At 39.5% G+C, this 19850-nt stretch overlaps 1 protein-coding gene across 7 annotated transcripts; it reads right to left on the minus strand.

The window, feature by feature from the left end:
• Positions 1–3717: 3717 nt before the first annotated feature.
• Positions 3718–19539, minus strand: LOC143025588 (putative methyltransferase DDB_G0268948). 7 transcript variants are annotated; one of them, XM_076185486.1, is made up of 8 exons: positions 19454–19539; positions 16622–16733; positions 16306–16466; positions 15117–15241; positions 14691–14776; positions 10595–10707; positions 5540–5680; positions 3718–4046 (listed from the first exon to the last, which is right to left on the minus strand). In XM_076185486.1, the coding sequence occupies exons 1-8, from the start codon at positions 19522–19524 to the stop codon at positions 3947–3949; spliced, it is 909 nt and encodes a 302-aa protein (XP_076041601.1). In that variant the 5' UTR covers positions 19525–19539; the 3' UTR covers positions 3718–3946. The 7 variants fall into 7 exon arrangements, with proteins under 7 accessions (XP_076041601.1, XP_076041600.1, XP_076041602.1 ...); XM_076185485.1 differs by lacking the exon at positions 10595–10707 and adding an exon at positions 13339–13451; XM_076185487.1 differs by lacking the exons at positions 10595–10707; positions 19454–19539 and adding exons at positions 13339–13451; positions 19262–19401.
• Positions 19540–19850: the final 311 nt, after the last annotated feature.

Genomic DNA, 19850 nt, shown 5'->3' on the forward strand with positions numbered 1-19850 from the left:
AGGATTGTAAACCTCCAGAAACAACATTTCTCTAGTTTCTCGTTGAATGATGCTGAAACTCAATCTGGGGACAGATCTTCCAGAAGTCATATGTAGTCATCACATACCATATGTAATCCTGCCTACATAAGAAATAAAGAGAAAGAAGAAGATTGCAATGTTCATAGTGTTGAAGGGGATGGACATAGGTGACAGATCTATTGACTTAGGATAAAAGTAATAAATGTCGATCTAAGTTTCACTAAGTGGAAAAAACCTGTAGCCCTAGTTTCTAGGAATGGTCCTTGGCCCTCTGTGGAAAGAAACATTGGGCTGTTGTCTGTTTTGTGGGACTGTTTCTATTTTGATATGGTTTAACATCACAAACTCCTCCCTATCGGAAGGCTAGGATGGTGCCCCTCACAGAAGACTTTGTAGCATGGAATTTAACGAACCATGCACTTGGTTCAACTTTGGCGGTGGCAGGATTCAAACCATCATCCCCTCGACCTTTGCCACAAGTAATGATGTCCTAACCCACTCAGTTGGCTGAAAATAGCAGGAGGGGAGCAGTCACTGGTAATCAGCTCTTTATGCATGAAAAGGTGAAAAAATAGAATTGAAATTTATATAGATTGGCCCAGTCCAGAGACAAAGCATCTACACCTCCTGATAGAAGTGGAGTGGTAGATGGGTTTTGAATAGGTAGCTGTGCTGTCCATCTTGCAGGACCACCACAATCAGGTACCTGTCATTGGTCCCTGACGTGGGATAGGAAAGTATCAAGAGGTCATCATCAAAAATCAGAAAAAGACCACTTAACCTGTAAGATATGAAAAATTATGATGATATGGTTTAATCCTATCAGGAGGCTAGGATGGTGCCCCTTACAGAGGACTCTGTAGAATGGGATTTAAGGAACCATCCCTTGGTTCAACTTCACCAATGGCAGGGTTCGACCTGCCATCCCCTCGACCTTTGCTGCAAGTAATGACGCCCTAACCTGCTAGGCCGGTGGTTCCCATAAATATGCACAAACTCCTGGAATATCCTTGGGCAATCTTTGTAACTGTGGATGCCAAAATCTTTGTACAAATTTTCTCGTATGATTATAGGCCTGCATACAAGTACAAGAAGAAGCTGAGGAAGTGAAAGACAGAGTAGAGATAGGAGTGGAGGAGGAATGGGGATGTTTCAAGGAGGGAATCACAAGGTGTGCAAAGATAGTGTGTGGAGAAAGAGGATGGGAGGAAATAGAAGGAAGGGTAGTGAGTAGCGGGATGATGAAGCAAAGAAGGTTGTAGAAGAGAAGAAACAAGCATTCATGGACTGGTTGGAAAGTAGGACAAGAGAAACCCATGCCCCAAGGCAGTGGTTCCCAAACTGGGGATAAATTACCCCCATGGGGGGAGGTAACGAATTTTCAAGGGTAATGGAGGGGTGACAAAAAAAAAATCAAGAAAACATTGTGGTACCCAGCATTAGGATTAATGTTAACTTAGTATGTATAGTTATAAAGTTGAAAAAAAAAGTTTGGGAACCACTGGCCTAGAGGAAGATGTAACACAGGCTGGAATCATACATGCATTTAAACAAGGTGTAATAACAGGAAGAGATTGGACCCATTGAGCATAGTTCCTTTCCTGAATGCTACAACTAAGTACACCTAAATTGCTACATACTGCCATAATGCAGTTGACATTATTCATTCTTGATTTTGTTTCCCTTTTGGAGAGGTAATTCAAATAATGCTTCTGGTACTAATTTGTAAAGGAAGAAACAAGGAGCCACTGAACTATTGACAGGAGTCCTTGACCAGCATGATAACATTTTGTGAGAGAATCATGAAAGGTAAGAGGGTTTAATGTATGTATAAAAGGATTAACATTTTGGTAGCTAATCTAGTCTGAGAATCTTGTAAGTTTTTACTTCAGGAAAGTTAGTGTTTCAGGAGAGATAGGGTTGGGGGAATTGTGTAAATATCTACAGAAAGCCTCTGGTAAGGTAGAATCAACTAGTATGAAAAATTGAACATGTAGAAAGAAAGAGGGAACATGTTAATGATATTTAAATTGGAAGCTGGTTTGGAAAAAAAGGACAAAAGAATTACTGGTATGAGAAGAAATTCTGACTAAAGGTCATAATATAAAACTAAAAAACAAACCTGTTTAAAAGATTTCAAGAAGTGTAGACTTGTGGAATAATAAGACAAGTCATCATTACAAAAGAATTCAAGACAAGGTTTGACAAATGGAAGAAAAGCAATAGGACCCAATAAGCATTGATAAAAATCTGTACTCTACAACTAGGTAAATGAATACACACATAAAAGCACATGGACCAGATAAAATTTCAAATTTGATACTAAAAGAATACAGAGACCAATTTACAGATAAATTGCACAATCTAATTACATGCTCACCAAAACAGCAAATATAGTCCAAATTCATATGGGAGGAAACAATGAGGACTCCGTAGCCACTAGAGTACAACTCAACTTCCCACACGCAGCATTAGCTGCCATATGTAATTTGCATCCCACTACTTGCATTATAAAATATAAAGTTACTGCTGTATTACTCATTTTCTTTTACTCTTGAGTAATAATAAGCACAGAAAACGTAATCAAACCAGTTCACAGAATCCAGGGGTAACTTGTGTACAACTACAAAAATATATATATCAAGATGCCAATGTTGGCATCCTTGTGTACCCACTTGTGCTTCATGATTCCTACATCGATGTCATCGTATTGAAGTGGTTAAACTATCAATCAGCATGAAATTCAAACTTTGTGAAAAAGTGGTGAGACATGTACCAAATATTTAGAAAAGAGGAACATGCAAACTAACAACCAATACAGCTTTAGGATTGCTTAGTGGTCAAGTACAGTACCACCACCAAGATGCTGACTGGAAGAGTGTGGGACCTGCCAAGTGTGCATGGTTTGTCACACCTACTACCTATCAGGCCTACAAACAAAGAATAATTGTATTGTAGTTTACTTTTTTTTCCACACACCATAATGAAAATTCTGTATACAAGAAACAACTCATACCAGCCCCGGCCAAAATTCTTTTGGATATACTCTTGAAAAAATGGGCCTGTTGTATCAGCAACACAAATTTGGCACAGCAGTAAACCTTGTTCATTAATCAAATCCAAAAATATCTGGCAGCATCTTTCAGCAGTAATAACATTGACAGTTTCACTACTTGCATCCAACTGCTGCATGATGTCATACCTTTGTGTAAAGTTCCTTTGCCAACCATCTAAAAAGGCATATGGTTTTGCTATTTTCATGTTTTCATGTAACATCGGCTTTCTATATCAGTGGGCCTGTTATGGGTTTTCCTTCCAAACCCTGCACCACAAACCACTTATATAGTACTTCATCAAGTTAGGTCAGCTGAGGTTTTTTCATTAACTTTCGGCCAATTAAGGAGTTACTCGGTACAGTTCACTTTTTCTTTTCCTCCAACCCTCCATAAATTACAAAAGAATTCACACTGAACTATTCCATTGATTTCTTTCTTGAACCACCTGCTTCCACTTTTTCCCTTTGATGGATTTTTATTAAAATAGGATATACAGTACACAAAAGTATAAACACTCGGGCTAATTGCTTTATATTTTTTGTACCTTTATTACCCCTTTAACCTACTCTCTTTACTTGGACCTATGTAGAACCATTGTTCAACATTTCTATGCATTACTAATGAGTAATAAAACAACCCATAATATATAATTTCTTTATTTACCATTTATGTGAATACATTTTCCATTTCCAGGGGTCCTGCCCAAGAAGCTGTAAAAAATCTAATAATTCAAATGACTTTTGGTCCACTGTAATTTGAATTTATGGGCTTTTACTATACTTACATAAATATATACTAATCTTTCATATATTTAACAAATTTTCAAATAACATTCTGTCAATGGAACACCCTAGAACCTAGATTGCTAGTCAAGCAAGAGGCTTCCTCCCCATGAGAAGGTAGTAAGTGATCCGAAGTGTCAATTCTGTTTCACTGCTTGGTGTATCTACGCCAAGCTCATCCATGAACCTGTTGAGGGAAAGGAAAAAAGAGAGAAGGAGGGGGAGAGAGCGATAAAGGGTAGGTTGGATGGAGAGATTGAGGAGGTAATAGAGGGAGAAAAATAAAAGTTAATAAGCTTGGTTTGGTACAATGTAAAGCTAATTAAAATTATTTTACATTAGCCAAAACTAAACTTATTAATTAAGCCATGAATTGCCTACTTTTGCAACTTAAGGATGCCTCCACTAATCATAATAGCTTATTAGAAAAGATAACTGCAATATCTATTTGGTACTGTTTATGGGAAATAAGGCGAAGTTATTCCAATTCAACAAAGATCAATGTTTACTTTCTTGTACAGTCTTAACCAAGATAACAAAGGAAATAGAATTCCTAATTTCACTAAACAGTTTCAATCATCATTAGGTTAAACTACACTACCTTAAAAAAAGAAGAGAGGGGTTATATGTTTGTAAGAACAGTGTTGAATGTGTTAGCATTGAATGAAATGAAACTGAAAGGGATAAGCAAGTTGGAGTTTGGGCATGGTGAGAAAGAAAAAGGAGAAAGGAATGATACTGCTGGTAAGTGACAAGATTTGGAAGTGTGTGCTGGAGTGGAAGGAAGAGTTATCAAGGATGGTGTGAATGAAAATGAGATTGGGATGAGAGTCATGGGCTTTTGTGAGTGTATGACCCTGGTTTGAGGAAAGTGAGCAGGAGAGAGAAGTGTTTTGGGGTGACTTTAACCCCTTGAGTACCGGATGTGTGTTTTGTGACACCTGCGTGTCATGGCTGAGTGCACCCGCCAGGAACCGAGCGTGCTCCCCGTAACACGCACGTGTCGCAGTTATAAGCTGTGTGTATTGAGGGCTCTCAAGGCCTCGGTTTCTGGGTTATTTCTACCCACGTGGTGGCAAGTGTCTGTGTTTACAAACATAAAGCTCCAGCCATTCGTGGGACGGTTTGAAACATTTGTTTACGTAAGGTTGACAGGTCAGTAACGAAGGGGTTAACAAGTGTAAAGTTTTGGGAGGAATATGAATGTAGTGGTGTTGGGGAGGAAGAGTATGAGATAAGCAGATGGATGGACTAGTAAGGATGTATGGTGGAGTAGGAATGAGAGCAGGAAGATGCTAGAGATAAATATTATAAGGGAAATGATGAAAACATAGTATCTTAGAAAAAACACCAACATAAGTAAACATGAGCTAAGTTTGTTGGTGGGAGGGCAGTCCAGAACACAGTCAATCAATCTGTCGCCCCAGAACTCTTTTCCAGGAGACCCACAGCTCCTAGGTAACCAACAATGGGTACAAATAACCTAAGGAAGAGGTGTTGTTGTTCGACTAAGACTTGAGTGGGGTGTTCTGTGTCTTCTGTTTGGTGATTACACCTGGAGCAATTTAATTCTGTGGCCAGACTTATTCTGTATGTTAAATTACTGGGTGGTAGCCTAAATGGTGGGGAAAAAAATCATATCTTAAATTAATGGAAGTTAAAATGGTTTTTAATCCTTACTTGGACTCAAAGGTGTTAAGAACATTGAGAGCTGCTTCATCTCCCTTATCTGCACGATAATTCTGGAAACCTGACCAGGAACTAATGTAGCCCTTTAGGTCAGCCACAGTGGCTTTGCGATCCAAATATAGACTATCATCTCTGTGAACAAGCAAGAAAGACCAATTGAATAATTATCTAAATATGCAATTTATTTTCTTTATCATTTTCTTAATTTATCCATAATATGTCACTACTTCCACATAGTTACAAGCTGTGGCTTTAATAAAAAATAACAAGCATAGGAAAGAAATTACTAAAGGGTAAGGAAAGCAGAGTGAGAAAGATATATTAACCCCTTCAATACTGTGATGCAAAGTATTTCTAATTACGAAAAAAAAAAAATCCAATAGTGAAGAGGCCTCAACCTGAACAAGGTCTCAATCAATCAAATCTATTCAGTTTAGGATTTGTCCCTCAACAAAATAAGATTGGTTGACATTTGCCACGTAAAAATTTGTACAATGACCATGGTAATGAAGTGGTTAAAGATAAAATGGGTAAAACAGCAGCCCTTACATGACAGGTTCAATCCCAATTTATTTAAAATACAGTACTACATGAACATATCAACTTGGTGCTTTTACATTTGAACATACTGATCAATTATATTAGCCATACAAATGATAAATTGCTGTCAAGAGTTTCAGTGACAGGAAATATGAACCCAATAATAAAGCTCAGATTCTTTTATAGATCTCTTTGGGAAGATATGTTGGACTATTGTCCGCACTGTAATACAATAGGTCTAATATGTTGAGGAACTTTGTTGAAAGCCTTTTTTATGTCCATTGCTACCATGGTTCAACCCCACTGGACCAACAATGAACACTTGCGTGCAAGAGTCATGTAGGAGAGATAGTGAAGAAGTTTGTTGTTGTTGTTGTCGTTCCCTAGACTGTCTGTCCGAGCAGTCCCGTCTCCCCAAGGAAGGCCACAGCCGAAACTGGGTTTTCCCACAAATCCTTTATAGAGTGTATGTTGTGTTGTTTGCGTGTATGATTGTGTATAATGCAGTCTTCCATTATGTGTTGTATGGTATGGGGTGAAGTGTTACATCCTGGGCAGCTGTTCACAACACGGTCGTCCAGCCTCTTCTGGTAGCTTAGAAGTGCTGGGTGGTGACCGCATCGCAGTCTGGCCAAGTGGACTCTGTCCTTACGTGGGAGAGAGGATTCAGAAGGGTGGATATCAGGGGGTCTGGCATGCAGCAGTGTGTTGTCTTTCAGTGTGTTAATGGAGCGGTGAGTGATATGATTATGAATATGTTTCCGGAGGCTGGTATTTGGTGGTTGTGGAGGAAGAGAAGAGAGTATCTGTGTGTAGTAAAGGTCTTTGGGTGTAGTTTTAATGTTTCTTGGTGTGTGTGGGTGTTCTGCTATGTAGTGTAGCGGGTGTGATGTGTTTGTGGTGGCTGCAGCAAGTGTTTGTGTGCCTCTCATGTCGAGGTGGTCCTTGACTTTGAGGACTTTTGTTTCATGGTGTAAATGGTCTGTAGGTGATGTATTTGTGCAGCCTGTAATTGTTTTTAGGGCTTTGTTTTGTATGATTTGAAGGGTGTTGTGGTGTGTCTCACTGAGATTAGGAGCCCATGCAGGACTCGCATAATTCATCACTGAGCGTATGCATTGTTTGTATATTGTTATATTAGTTTCTTTGTTTTGTCCAAATGTTGTTCCAGTGATTGACTTAAGTGCGTTAAGTCTAGGTGTGCATTTGTTTTTTATGTTTGTGAGGTGTTGTTTGAAAGACATGGATGTATCGTATGTTACACCAAGAATTTTCTGTGTGTTTGTGTGTGGTATTAGAGTGTTGTTGATGTAGAGATGAGGTATGTATTTGTGTTCTTTTGTCCAGTTGGTGAGAAGTGTTGCTGTAGATTTGGTTGGAGCTATTTTGAGTCTGTTTGTGATGAACCATGTGTTGAGTGTGTCAAGGTAAGGCTGGATTATTTCTGCAGTTTTGTCTGTGTTACGATGTGTGCATGTGATTGTTATGTCGTCTGCGTAGGAAGAGATTTGTATTTCTGAGGTGTCTGGCGTGGGTAAGTCATGCATGTATAGATTAAATAATGTGGGGGATAGAACCGAGCCCTGTGGTACTCCGTTCTTAATGTTTCTGATGTGCGATGATTGGCCATTATATGACACATGAGCATTCCTGCCTGCCAGATAATTGGCCAGCCATCTTTTGGTGTTATTGTGCATGTCTGTGTTATAAATTTTATTTGTTAGGTTGTGGCGGGGGATAGCATCAAAAGCTTTACTAATGTCCAATGTTATAAGAAGTGTTCTGTGGTGGGGCCTATCTGAATTGATGCCATCTAAAATTCTTTGTGTGAGTTTTGTCAGAAGAGTGTTTGTGGAGTGTAGTGGCCTAAAACCGTGTTGTGAGTCAGCAAGGGGAATATATGGTGTGACAAGTTTAAGTATTAGGCGTTCAATGACTTTAGTGAAGAAGTTTATCCTCCTGCCACCCATCTCTTAACTCACAGTAATACCTTCACTTCCATTTGAAAGTGTGGCCTCATGAAACTACCACTTAGTCATCATATATGGTCATTGAATTCCTGAAATTCATCACTCAGACAAAGCTGAGGTTAATGGACAGATGGTTGGACATTGCCTGTATCATAATACAAGGTGGCCGCAGAAAGACTGAATAATATAATACAAAAATAACTTTAACACACACACAGGGATTGAGGAAGCTGGTGGCAGAGTTTGGGAGAGTATGTGATAGAAGAAAGCTAAAGATAAATGTGGGTAAAAGTAAGGTGATGAGATGTACAAGGGGTGAAAGTGGCAGTAGACTGGAAGTGAACATTAAGGGAGAGCGACTGGAGGAAGTGGATAGTTTTAGATACTTGGGTGCAAGTGTAGCAGGAAAAGGTGGAGTGAAGGTGGAGGTAGAATGTAGATTGAGAGAAGCGAGTAAATGCCTTGGTGGTTTAAAGAGTGTAATGAGGAATAGACATTTGGGAATGGATGCGAAGAGGAGACTGTATGAAGGAGTGATTGTGCCAACAGCACTGTATGGGGCAGAAACGTGGAACATAAGAGAAGAAGAGAGAAGGAGTTTGAATGTGTTTGAGATGAGGTGTCTGAGAAGTATGGTGGGGGTTACTAGGCTGGATAGAGTGAGAAATGAGGAGGTGAGGAGGAGAACAGGGGTGAAAAAGGATTTGGGAGATAGGGTTGATGAAAGAATATTAGGATGGTTTGGACACATGGAAAGAATGAGTGAAGAAAGACTAGTAAAAGAGGTATGGAAGGCAGATGTGGAGGGAGTGAACATGAGGGGACGTCCTAGGATGAGGTGGATGGATGGGGTGAAGGGGGCTTTGGGGAAGAGGGGAATGTCTGTTGAGGAAGGAAGGGAGAGGACGGAAGACAGAGGTGAGTGGAGAATGGTTGTATATGGATGATGATGTGACTGCATGAGGAGAAATGGGCGGGGGGGGTGGGGGGGGGGTAGTATGTGTGAGTAAATTTTGACGCAGCCCAAAGGGATTTCTCCCCGTCCTCGCCTTATATGCAAAGGGGGACGGAGAGGGGGGGTCGCCGATTAAATGAAGCGGCCTTGCTGTGGATGTACTGTGTCTTGCGACACTGCTTCTGACCCAGGGCGGTGGGCAGGGTGCAGGGATGACCCGTCATCCAGGAGGTGCTCAGATGAGAGGAAGGGTGGGAGGGGTGTGGAGTGTATTTGGGGATGTAATGGGTGGGAGTGTTTTTGTGCCTTTCCCTTTTTGGCTACCTCCCTTGGAAGGGGGGAAAAGCCTTGGTATATGTATGTATGTATTTATATATATATATATATATATATATATATATATATATATATATATATATATATATATATATATATATATACTTATAATTAATGGAGTTTATTCAGTATTATGTGTTTTTTCTTTTTCTGCATGAGAGGACGAAGAGGGGGGTCGCTGATTAAATGAACCAGCCTTGCTGTGGATGTGTTGTGTCTTGCTGCCTTGCTTCTGACCCAGGGCAGTGAGCAACATGCAAGGATGACCCATCATCCAGGAGGAGCCAAGAACAGAGGGAGAGAGGAGTGGTGAATGGGAGTAGAGTATGTGGGGATGAAATTGGTGGGAGTGGATTTGTGCCTTTGACTTTGGCTACCTCCCTTGTAAGGTGTAAAAAGCCCTTGGTAAATGTATGTATGTATATATGTGTGAAAAACGACATCACTCAAATGACGCCCATTTTCCTGCTCACAAATACAGGCTCTTTCCATAGTGTTTTCCATGACTGTATGCATGGTTTCAGGTCCTAAATGTCAAATTTGGCTTTAATATTTGAGGTTTATTTATGTAAACCTGCTTTTTCAAGCATCCCCACAAAAAGGAGTCTGGTACCGTCAAGTTGGTGAAAGAATAATTAAAAAAGAAAAAAAAAATGCTGATTTCTTTTTTGCCTCTGTGTTCACCTAAGAACATTAAAACTGAAAAAATGTAAATAAACCTTGAACAATTCAAGAACTTAAGGAGAACATTAAAGCCAAAGTTTGACATTTAGGAACTGAAGTCTTGCATACAGTCATGGAAAATGCTGTGTAAAGAGCCTGTATTTGTAAGGAAAATGGTAGTAATTTGAGTGATATTGTTTTTCACATATAATACTGAAAAAAAATCCATTAATTATATTTTAAAATAAAACAATAATAAAAAAAAATGTTTGTAAAAGTAATTTTTGTTTTACATCATTCTGTCTTTCACTGGCCACCCTATATATCACGTCTACAGAGGTAAACAAAAACCTCTTCATCATGACAGTTGCCCATCCTTTGACTAAAATACCTTGGTGCTGGCCAAAGCAATATCCATATCATACTTCATCATCTTCACAGGGTTAGATTTCTATCTAAATCTACCAATTAGACCAAAAGATTAATGAAAAAACTGCAGCAACAATTTCTATTCAAAGAAGAAGACAAAGCACAAGAGTGACTTGGTTCTCAAATTATTATACAAAGGGGAATGGTTCAAACCTCTCGAAATCTAAATATGGAATGTGGAACTTTTTATCTGTATAAGCAGCATCCACATCAGCTCTTCCAGAACCCCAGTAGCCACCAGGCCCACCAGTCTCCTTACTATACACCTATAAACACATATCAATTATTAAGAAAAATATATAACACATCCTTCAATAGTAACAGCATCATCTATCTACATCTATATACTAATAGGCTTCTTTTCCCTTATAAGGGAAGCCAACCAAGGCATGCACCCACTCACCTCACCCCATTCCCATCCGTCACCCATTTGTTTCTCTTCTATATTGGCTTCTTGTGGATGTTTGGGTCACATGCAATATAAGACACTGTACATCCACAGCAGCGCCCCATGGCTTGATTTACATGGCAACCTCCCTCATCTTCTCATGTGAAAATAGAGCAGACAAGGAGAAATCCATTTGTGACATCTATGCATTGTCCATTCACAACCATTTTCCACTCCCCTGTTCAATAGGTATTCCCCTTTTACTCACAGGCCCCTTCAGCATCAATCTCATGCTCAGTTGTCCCCTCAAGTTCACTTCATTTACCTCTGCTTTCCACACCATTTGCTAATCTTTCTTCACTCATTCTTTCCATGTGTCCAAACCATCTGAATAATCTTTTATTAGCCGTATCTGTCAGCTCCCTTTCTACCCCTACTCTCTGCCTTACCTCCTTATTTCTCACTCTACCTATCCTCATGTTCTTCCCTTGAGAGGGAGGGAGGGGTGGTGGATGCAAGTGGAAAAACAGGTGTGGATGAAATGGATGGGAGTGGAATGATGCCTTTTGACTTTGGCTACCTCCCCAGTCAGGGGGAAAGAGCCCTTGGTAGGGTATTGAGTCTGACAGTCTGTCTTGAAGAGCTTCTTCAGTGATCTATCCTTGTAGCCCCCACAATACTTCTCAAACACTTCATCTCAATTACATTCAAATTTCTCCTTTCTGACCCATACAGTGTCATATGCACAATCATCCCTTCATATAATCTTCTCTTTGCACCTAACCCCAGATATTTATATCTCATGACACTTTTCTTCCCCCCTGGAAGACCTACAGCTCGCAGGTAGCTGGCAACAGCCACAGGACTGGCCCACCAGTTATTCAAGAAAAAAATGGTATTGCTGTCTGGGTAAGGTTAGGGTGGGGCAGTGTATGATGTGGTGTTCAGTGTCCTATGTGTAATGGCTGCATCTTGGGCAGTTTGACTCTGTAGCCATGTCTTTTCTATGATGGAACTGTCTTAGTGACAGTTGAATGTTGACCTGAATGCAAGTGCACTGATGTGGTTTTTGCTTCTCTTAGGTTAAGTTTTACTGTGAGGCTAATGTCTTGAGGGAGGATGATGGTAGAGTATTGAGACTGGCAGTCTGTCTTGAAGAACTTCTTTGGTGATCTGTGTGTGAATTTATTTTTGTGTGCTTGTACTGTGTGGCACAGGTGGTAGAATTCTATAGATGTTTAACTCCTTCAATACGGGCCAAAATCTCGCGGGCAGCATTAGCTGCCAGACATGCGATGTTGTGTCATAATATATACATACATATACCAAGGCTTTTTTCCCCTTACAAGGGGGGTAGCCAAAAAGGAAAAGGCATCAAATCATTCCCACCCATTCCATCCCTGAATACACTCCACACCCCTCCACACTCCCTCTTATCTTAGCACCTCCTGAATGATGGGTCATACCTGCACCTTGTCCACTGCCCTGGGTCAGAAGCAGTGTCGCAAGACACAGCACATCCACAGCAAGGCCGCTTCATTAAATCGGCAACCCCTCCCTCTCCATCCCCCCATTGCGTCATAATACTCGCATTATAAAAAATAAAGTTACTGCTGTATTGCTCATTCTCTTTCACCCGTGAATTTTGATAACCATAGAAAATATGATGAAGCCAGTTTACAGAGTATGGGTGTCACGCAGGTACAACTACAATATATATAATCAAGACGCCGACATCGGCATCCTCGCGTACCCACTTGCTCCTCATGACGCCTACATAGGCGTCATCGTATCGAAGGGGTTAAGCAATATGCTCTTTGTGTTTCCATTCCTCAAAGAGGCCAAAAACAGGCACTTACTTGTGGCAGCCCTGTGAGATGGACATTAGATGGTATCATCTCAGTGCCATTTATCTTAAAATCCCATCAAAATCTTGAACTCCATCTTGAGGTTCAACTCCCAAGGCTTGTGCTGTTTCTGGATTAGGCCAAAGATCTCTACAAATTTTAACTATTCCCCCCTCCCCAACTTTTTCACATACATACACCTAACAACTAGAAACTGTTACCTTCCTTCTCCTGCTACCAAATAATGTAGAAAAATACCAATATTATTACAGTACAGACAACAGTCCACAGTTTCTTCCCAACAGAATCAATGTGAGGTCCTTAAGATCGTTGCTGACTACTGTAAGACGGGGTCTTCAGTCAGTGAAACTGAAGGCTACAAGATTCATTATTTATCAAAAACACATTATTCAGAGCAACCATAAAGTGGAGTTATGCTATGCTTAGCATCTATCTAATATGCTGATATATTTTATATACCCATTTTAGTCCAATGAGAACTTGAAAAGAAAAGGCTCATGAGAAACATTTAAAGCCCCCGGATGGTTAGTACTGGTATAGGGTCTGTACAGCTGATGCTACATCCCTGAATAGATATATATAGGAAGAAAGCATAATAGCCACACCACATCCATGAACAGTTCAGGTAGTGGAACTCTTACCTTTCAGATTCATAATATTCAAAGGGAGGCTTATATCTAGGATCTGTATAGTTACCAAGGTAAGCCTCCATACTTTCCTGCTTAACATAGCCTTGTAGAATGCCACTGTACAACTTACAGGAGATAAAAATGTATATTAGAAAAAAATAATGGAGCTTTAACTACTACCATGTAGTAGTACTAAATTCCTTTGCTACAATGCCTTTCTCAGGTTTAATTCTGGTTAATGCCAGACAGTTTTAGTCAACCAATTCAGGAAAAACTTGAGATAAAATGGGGTGTACATTAATCAAGGACCCATTTACTTCTGCATCTACCTCCTTGAATTAATGAAATTTGTTTAACCGATACAAATTCTGTAGAGGATATCACTGGGGCAGCACTGTAACAAAGATAACAATAACACATACATACTAAAGGCCCTTTCCCTCAATGTAAATGGGAGGGGGGGGGGCAAGTCATGAGACACACCCACATAATACACAATTTAAACTTCTTTAACACCATTTCCACCTTGCACCTCATGTATGAGAAGTCAGCCCCATCCCCCCATCACAATGCTCATGTTGAAAGTATAGCACCAAGATGATAAACATTCCATGGCGGAGTCCAACAGCCAAAGCTGGTTTACCTTCACTATTTCATTATATGATGAATGACCCCCTTCTCATCTAAAAAATTATAGAGTAGATGAAGAGAATATCCATTCAGGTTTGTACAGCTTCCTCTTTTCCATTCATTAATGTGTTTTGCACTATTTCTAACCTGTTCTCTAGACATTCCTCATAAATATTTTATATCAAAGTCCCTTTTTATTCAGTACACCTCATTCTTGGTCTTCCTCTGAAGTTCCCTCCATTTTCATCCACTTTCTACACTAGTTTTGCTAGGATTCCCTTGTTCATTATGCTCAAATCATCTCAATAATAATGTATAGATACATACATACCAAAAGCTCTTCTCCCACCCCACACCCATTAATTCCTATACCTTGTAGATGATGGGTCATCTTTGTCCCCCACCACACTGCTCAGGCAATGAAGTAACAATTGTTGCTTTGTGTTTCATGGACTGAAAACCTGCATTCCCACACCAGTTGGCAATGGTCCCCAGACCCTTTCACAGATCTCTCTGAGAACTTTAGACTATTGTCTGTGTTGTAGTAGTGTGAGACTGTTTTTATGTCACTTATAGTAGTAGCAGGGGAGCAATCACCATTTGTAAGCTCTCCTTGTGTAAAAAGATAGGAGTAAACATAGCAATTTTTTTTCTACTTTTTTATGAGAAAAAATAATCTTCAATCATAAAAGGATGCTGCATGACTGATAAATAATATGGATCACACTACTTACATCCAAAATTAGTTGGTTGAGTTTTTCTGACTTTCCTTCCCAAATTGGTTTAGGAAGATGGTATCCATACAAAGCTATAACACCCCCTGTAATTTGGAAGGAGTTGTCATATACAACTATGATAGAAAATAAAAGCTAAATACTGGTACAAAGATAAAATTCTATAATTGATTGCATAAATGTATTGACTTAAAAACTCCAAGTATCATCACTTTGTTATGGAGAGACTGAATAACACTAACAATACTCAACAATAAGTAAGACTTTGCACTGTGGCAACAATTTATTTTTAATTAATTAAAATAAGATATGAAAGAAGTATCAATATAACTCTCATGATCAAACAAAAAAAAAGGAATATATACTATTAGATAATCAGACATTGTGAAAGAATAATGATTACTAGGAGAAAATTAAAAACCTGACCTGGCACAAGCACTCTATCCGCCTCTGCGAAGAACTTTGGTATATCAAACCAGTGACAGGCTTGACCTGCACTCACCAACTGCAAGCTCTCCTTTTCACATAACAAGGATTCAGCTCCACTCACTCTATAATAATGAAGTAAGAAAAAAAGGAAGAAGAAAAATAGTTACTAAAGATATAAAAAGAAAAATTTACATTACTACCAAATACTTTTGTCTCATACAAATCTATGAATGAAAATTACTCTGTATGTATATACTGTATGTATGTTTATACTGTATGTACATACCGATTAAATTAAGTGGCCTTGCTGTGGATGTGTTGTGTCTTGCTGCACTGCTTCTGACCCAGGGTAATGGGTGATATCCATGGCTGACCCATCATCCAGGAAGAGCCAAGAGGGAGGGAAGGTGGTGAATGGGAGTGGCATAGGTGGGGATGAAATGGGTGGGAGTGGAATTATACCATTTGACTTTGGCCTCCTCCATTGTAAGAGGGAAGAAGCCCTTGGTATATGTATGTATAGTATATATATACTTTCTACTCTCATACCTATTTGGTACCAACCCGGTCCCTGTACTAGGATAATTGCTGAAGGTTAATACTTTAAGGACTTTAGTAAAATCCCTATGGACCAGTCACACTATCTATATATCGTCCATATTCCTCCTCCACTCCTAGTTCTACTCTATCCTTCACTCCCTCCCACTCTTCTCTCGCTGATTAAATGAAGCAACCTTGCTACCTTGCTATGGATGTGCTGTGTCTTGATACACTGCATCTGACCCAGGGCAGTGGGCAAGGTGCAGAGATGAGCCATCCTCCAAGAGGTGCCAAGAAAACAGGGAAGGAGGGGTGGTGAATGGGGCTGGAGTATGTGCGGATGAAATGGGTGGGAGTTGATTTATGCCTCTGACTTCAGCTACCTCCCTTGTAACAGGAAAAAAGCCATTGGTATATGTATGTATGTATAAGTATTATATAGATGTGAGTGTATATGTATATGTATATGTGTGTGTATATGTGTATATATATATATATATATATATATATATATATATATATATATATATATATATATATATATATATATATATATATATATATATATTCAGTATATATATGTATACCAGCATGGTACCTGAACAACAAATTCTATAATTCATGACATTTCAATTAATAGACTCACTTGTAGGTAACATTAGGGGATTTCTCTTGTTTGACCGCCTCTGCAACTTGCGCTTCAGAAATGTCAAAGCCAACTACATTTTTGAAGTGATTACTTAAAATTCCAGTACTCTGTCCAGAACCACAGCCAACATCAACAGCATTCTCTAGAGGTCCTTTGTACTACAAGGAAATGACAATATTAACACTAAATCATTATGCAGAAATGAAACCTTTACTAATATTTGTTTAATAAAAATCAAGAAGTTATAAAATCACCTCTTATCACAATATCACAGTTGAGAGTCATCATAAGAAAATGGAATATGAAATCATACCTTTTCTTTCAGATATGAGGTGATACGGTTGACCAGAGAAGGTGGAGGTATTGGGCGGAACTTGGCATATAAGGCAGCATGGGCCACCCCCTCAAAGTAACGACCTGCCATTCTGTCAAATCACAGTGATGAGAAAGTAGGATACTTACTTTTTTGGTAAGCAACACACTCAGTTCTTACAATGCCTCTTTAATATATAGTCTGATATGATAATTTCAAACTAAGTTATATAACTCTACAATAATGGGAAAGCTGCATATATGATACTTAAAATAAGTGCTTTGAGAGTGGTATGGAGAAATAAAAGGATGGCACCGGAAATAATGAATGGAATGTATGAAGAAATAGTTGTCTTATGTATAGGTGTTGAATAGGGAGTGTTACTGAAAAGCTGGCACAGACCAGGAATCAAGCCCAGGAGTTCCCACTTGCCAGGTAGGCATGCTTGCCGATTACACCACAGTCGCCTCCCCTTCAGCCCCACCTACTGAGAGCCAGTCCAGGAGTGTGCACCTCTACAGTCTCCTACTCACTGCACAAAGTTGGATAGGGAGCATCAGTGAAAATTTGGCAATGCCCTGGAATCAAACCCGGGACTTTCCACTTGCTTAATAGTATGCTTACCAATTACGCAACAGTTGTTTCTAGTGGCCACTCACACAATAGGAATAAAGTGTAGGAGCTGAATGGAAAAGAGAAAAGTTGTGTGGAGGGAGTGAATACAACTGACAGAGAAGATCTTTTGGTTTAGGGCAGGTAGACGTCATGAGATCATGGGAAAAGGACTTGAAGGATACTCAGAAACATAATTCTACATAAAGATGTATAAAATCATGGAATGGCCAACAAAAAGACATAATCCAAATTCATAGCTATTTTTGACTGACAGAGAAAAAAAATGGGACCCTATATGCATAGCTCCTTTAATGTATTAGGAAAATACATCCAGACTAAGTTAGGAATTTGAATAATTGTGAGTTTCACTTGGTGGATGAACCAACAGTGGCTGGCAATGATCCTCAGGCCCTCTCACACATTTTTCTTGGAAGAATATTTGGACATCATGATGTCTGTATTATATTAGTGTGGGACTGTTTCTATATTACTGGCTGAAAGTGGTAGGGCAGGGAGAGCAGTCACTAGTTATCAGCTCTCCGCATGTGAAAAAATGTAAAAAACATGGATTAAATTGATAGACAAAAATCTTGGGCCCAGTTCTGAGACAAAGAGTCAACCTTGCAGGGCTCCACCTCCTGACTGAAGAGAGGGGGATGATAGGTTTTGGAAATGGGCAGTTTTAATGTCCATCTTGCAGGACCACCATGTGCAAGCACATGCTATTGGTCCCTTCAGTTTGGTAAATACAATTAGACAAAGACAGACAAGACCATAACATAACCAGGGTGGAGGACCTATGGCTGCAGCCTGGAGGTTAACTGGTTCTTCTGTAACTCTGTCATAGTCTCTTGATAATGCAAGCTATATATCATTAATAAAATAACAAACAATAAAATTCAAGAATGGGCTCAGGAAAATGGTATAACTGGCCAACCTGAGATGAATGATCATCTTATGAGAATGGATGAGATTTGATATCCCCAGAGGGTGCATGAATTAGTAGTAATGGGAGTGAGGGCAGAAGACTGACCAAAGAAAAGGTGGGTGAATGCAATAATGAACCTATATGAGCTCATGGTTAGGATATTGTATATGTAAAAATCTGGGTGGGTTACAGAGGAATGTATAGACCGGTGGAGACCCATTCCATGACACTGGCTGGCAATATTGCTGGAGAATATAAGTTGTAATTTTCATGTGTTTGAGTAAGAAGTGAAAGGGATGAGGATTCTCCTCTCTTATGTCTAGTCACCTCACTTTGAGGGTATGAAGTATGGGTTGGAAAAAACATACATCAGAAACTTCTCTCTTTTTCATGAATTATGTAAACCTTTTATGTCAACATGATAGAATATAGAAGAACATGAAATCATCCTATTCTGTTGTCACTATGGCACCAATTTTGTGTTCTGTAAGTTTACTTCACAGATTGATATTTGATTAGTTTCAGAAATGAGTAACCAGCACATTATTTGGCAAACAAATTATTTTTATCAGGATTTACATTTTCCTATTTTTCTTCTTCTTAATAAATTTATTGCTTCAAATGATACTATGCAATATCAAATGACATACAACATATTCATACCTACACTCAACTGGATATAGGTTAGGTTAAACAGCAAACCCATCACAGGTAAAAGGACCCTTCAAAGAAAGGTTAGGTCAGTCACTTCTAATCAAATAGTAATAAAATGGTGACCTGGGAAAGGGGACTACTTGACAATTAGAATGACAGTAAACTTTTACCAACTTTTTATGTTACTACGCCACTGCTCGAGTGAAACCACTGAAACTACTACAGCTGGCAAGGTTGTTAAAGCATTACGTTACCATCGTATAATCATACATTAAACAATATAAACAAGGTTGTACCATTTATTACCTAGTCCTGTTAAATACCTTGTATTATTATCTTTAGTAACTATGGTAACAGTTTAACTTGTTCCCCACAAATATGCAATGCAACTCTTCCGTTACAAAGAACTTACTGAACTATGAAATAATTCTAATACTGAGCACCTTATCATTGCACAGTGGCCCTGTATCCAATCAGCTTTTATCTCGAAGAAAAATACGGCCCAAGGTCGAATCAAAGTCTTTGGTCGAATGCGTTATAACTGTTGTACATGCTATTGTTAACTGCAACTGCTGAAGTGAAATGTGTAAAATGTTGTACTGACTGTATTCCACTGTCACTGGAGAAATGCCTACTGATAAGAAGATGACTTGGAAACTGCATAAAGTGAAAGATCAGGTATTGGGGTAAATGCACTCATTCGCATGCCAAGCGCCTTATTATCATACGAGTTTCGTGCAGCAGTGGACAATTCCAGCCGTACGTAATCTGCTCAAGTGGTGTAAACAAATTCCAAATAATCATAGCACTGCCTTAATAATCATAGCACTATAGCACTGTGTGGTGTGAGCGTGAGTGTGTATGGCGCGGATGGGGACGGACGGTTGGCACCCCCTCCCCCTCTCTGGGAGGGGGGGAGAAGGGGTCAAAGGGCATGAGCGCTGGTACCCCCTTCCCACCCGAATGCGGGGGGGGGGGCCTCGCGTTGGCTTGGGTGGCACAGTGCCGAACAAGGACCGCGCGTGGGTGGTG

Source organism: Oratosquilla oratoria, chromosome 5 (assembly GCF_046742065.1).
Source record: "Oratosquilla oratoria isolate Oo_2021 chromosome 5, ASM4674206v1, whole genome shotgun sequence".
Taxonomy (NCBI): domain Eukaryota; kingdom Metazoa; phylum Arthropoda; class Malacostraca; order Stomatopoda; family Squillidae; genus Oratosquilla; species Oratosquilla oratoria.

Bases quoted from the DNA above. Each gene is read 5' to 3' on its own strand.
- LOC143025588 (XM_076185486.1), bottom strand. From the start codon at position 19,524: ATGCGAATGAGTGCATTTACCCCAATACCTGATCTTTCACTTTATGCA. The intron at 15,242-16,305 runs GTGAGTCTATTA...TCATTATTATAG, and splicing joins TCCCCTAATGTTACCTACAA to AGTGAGTGGAGCTGAATCCT. The intron at 14,777-15,116 runs GTCAGGTTTTTA...TCCAAATTACAG, and splicing joins GGATAGAGTGCTTGTGCCAG to GGGGTGTTATAGCTTTGTAT.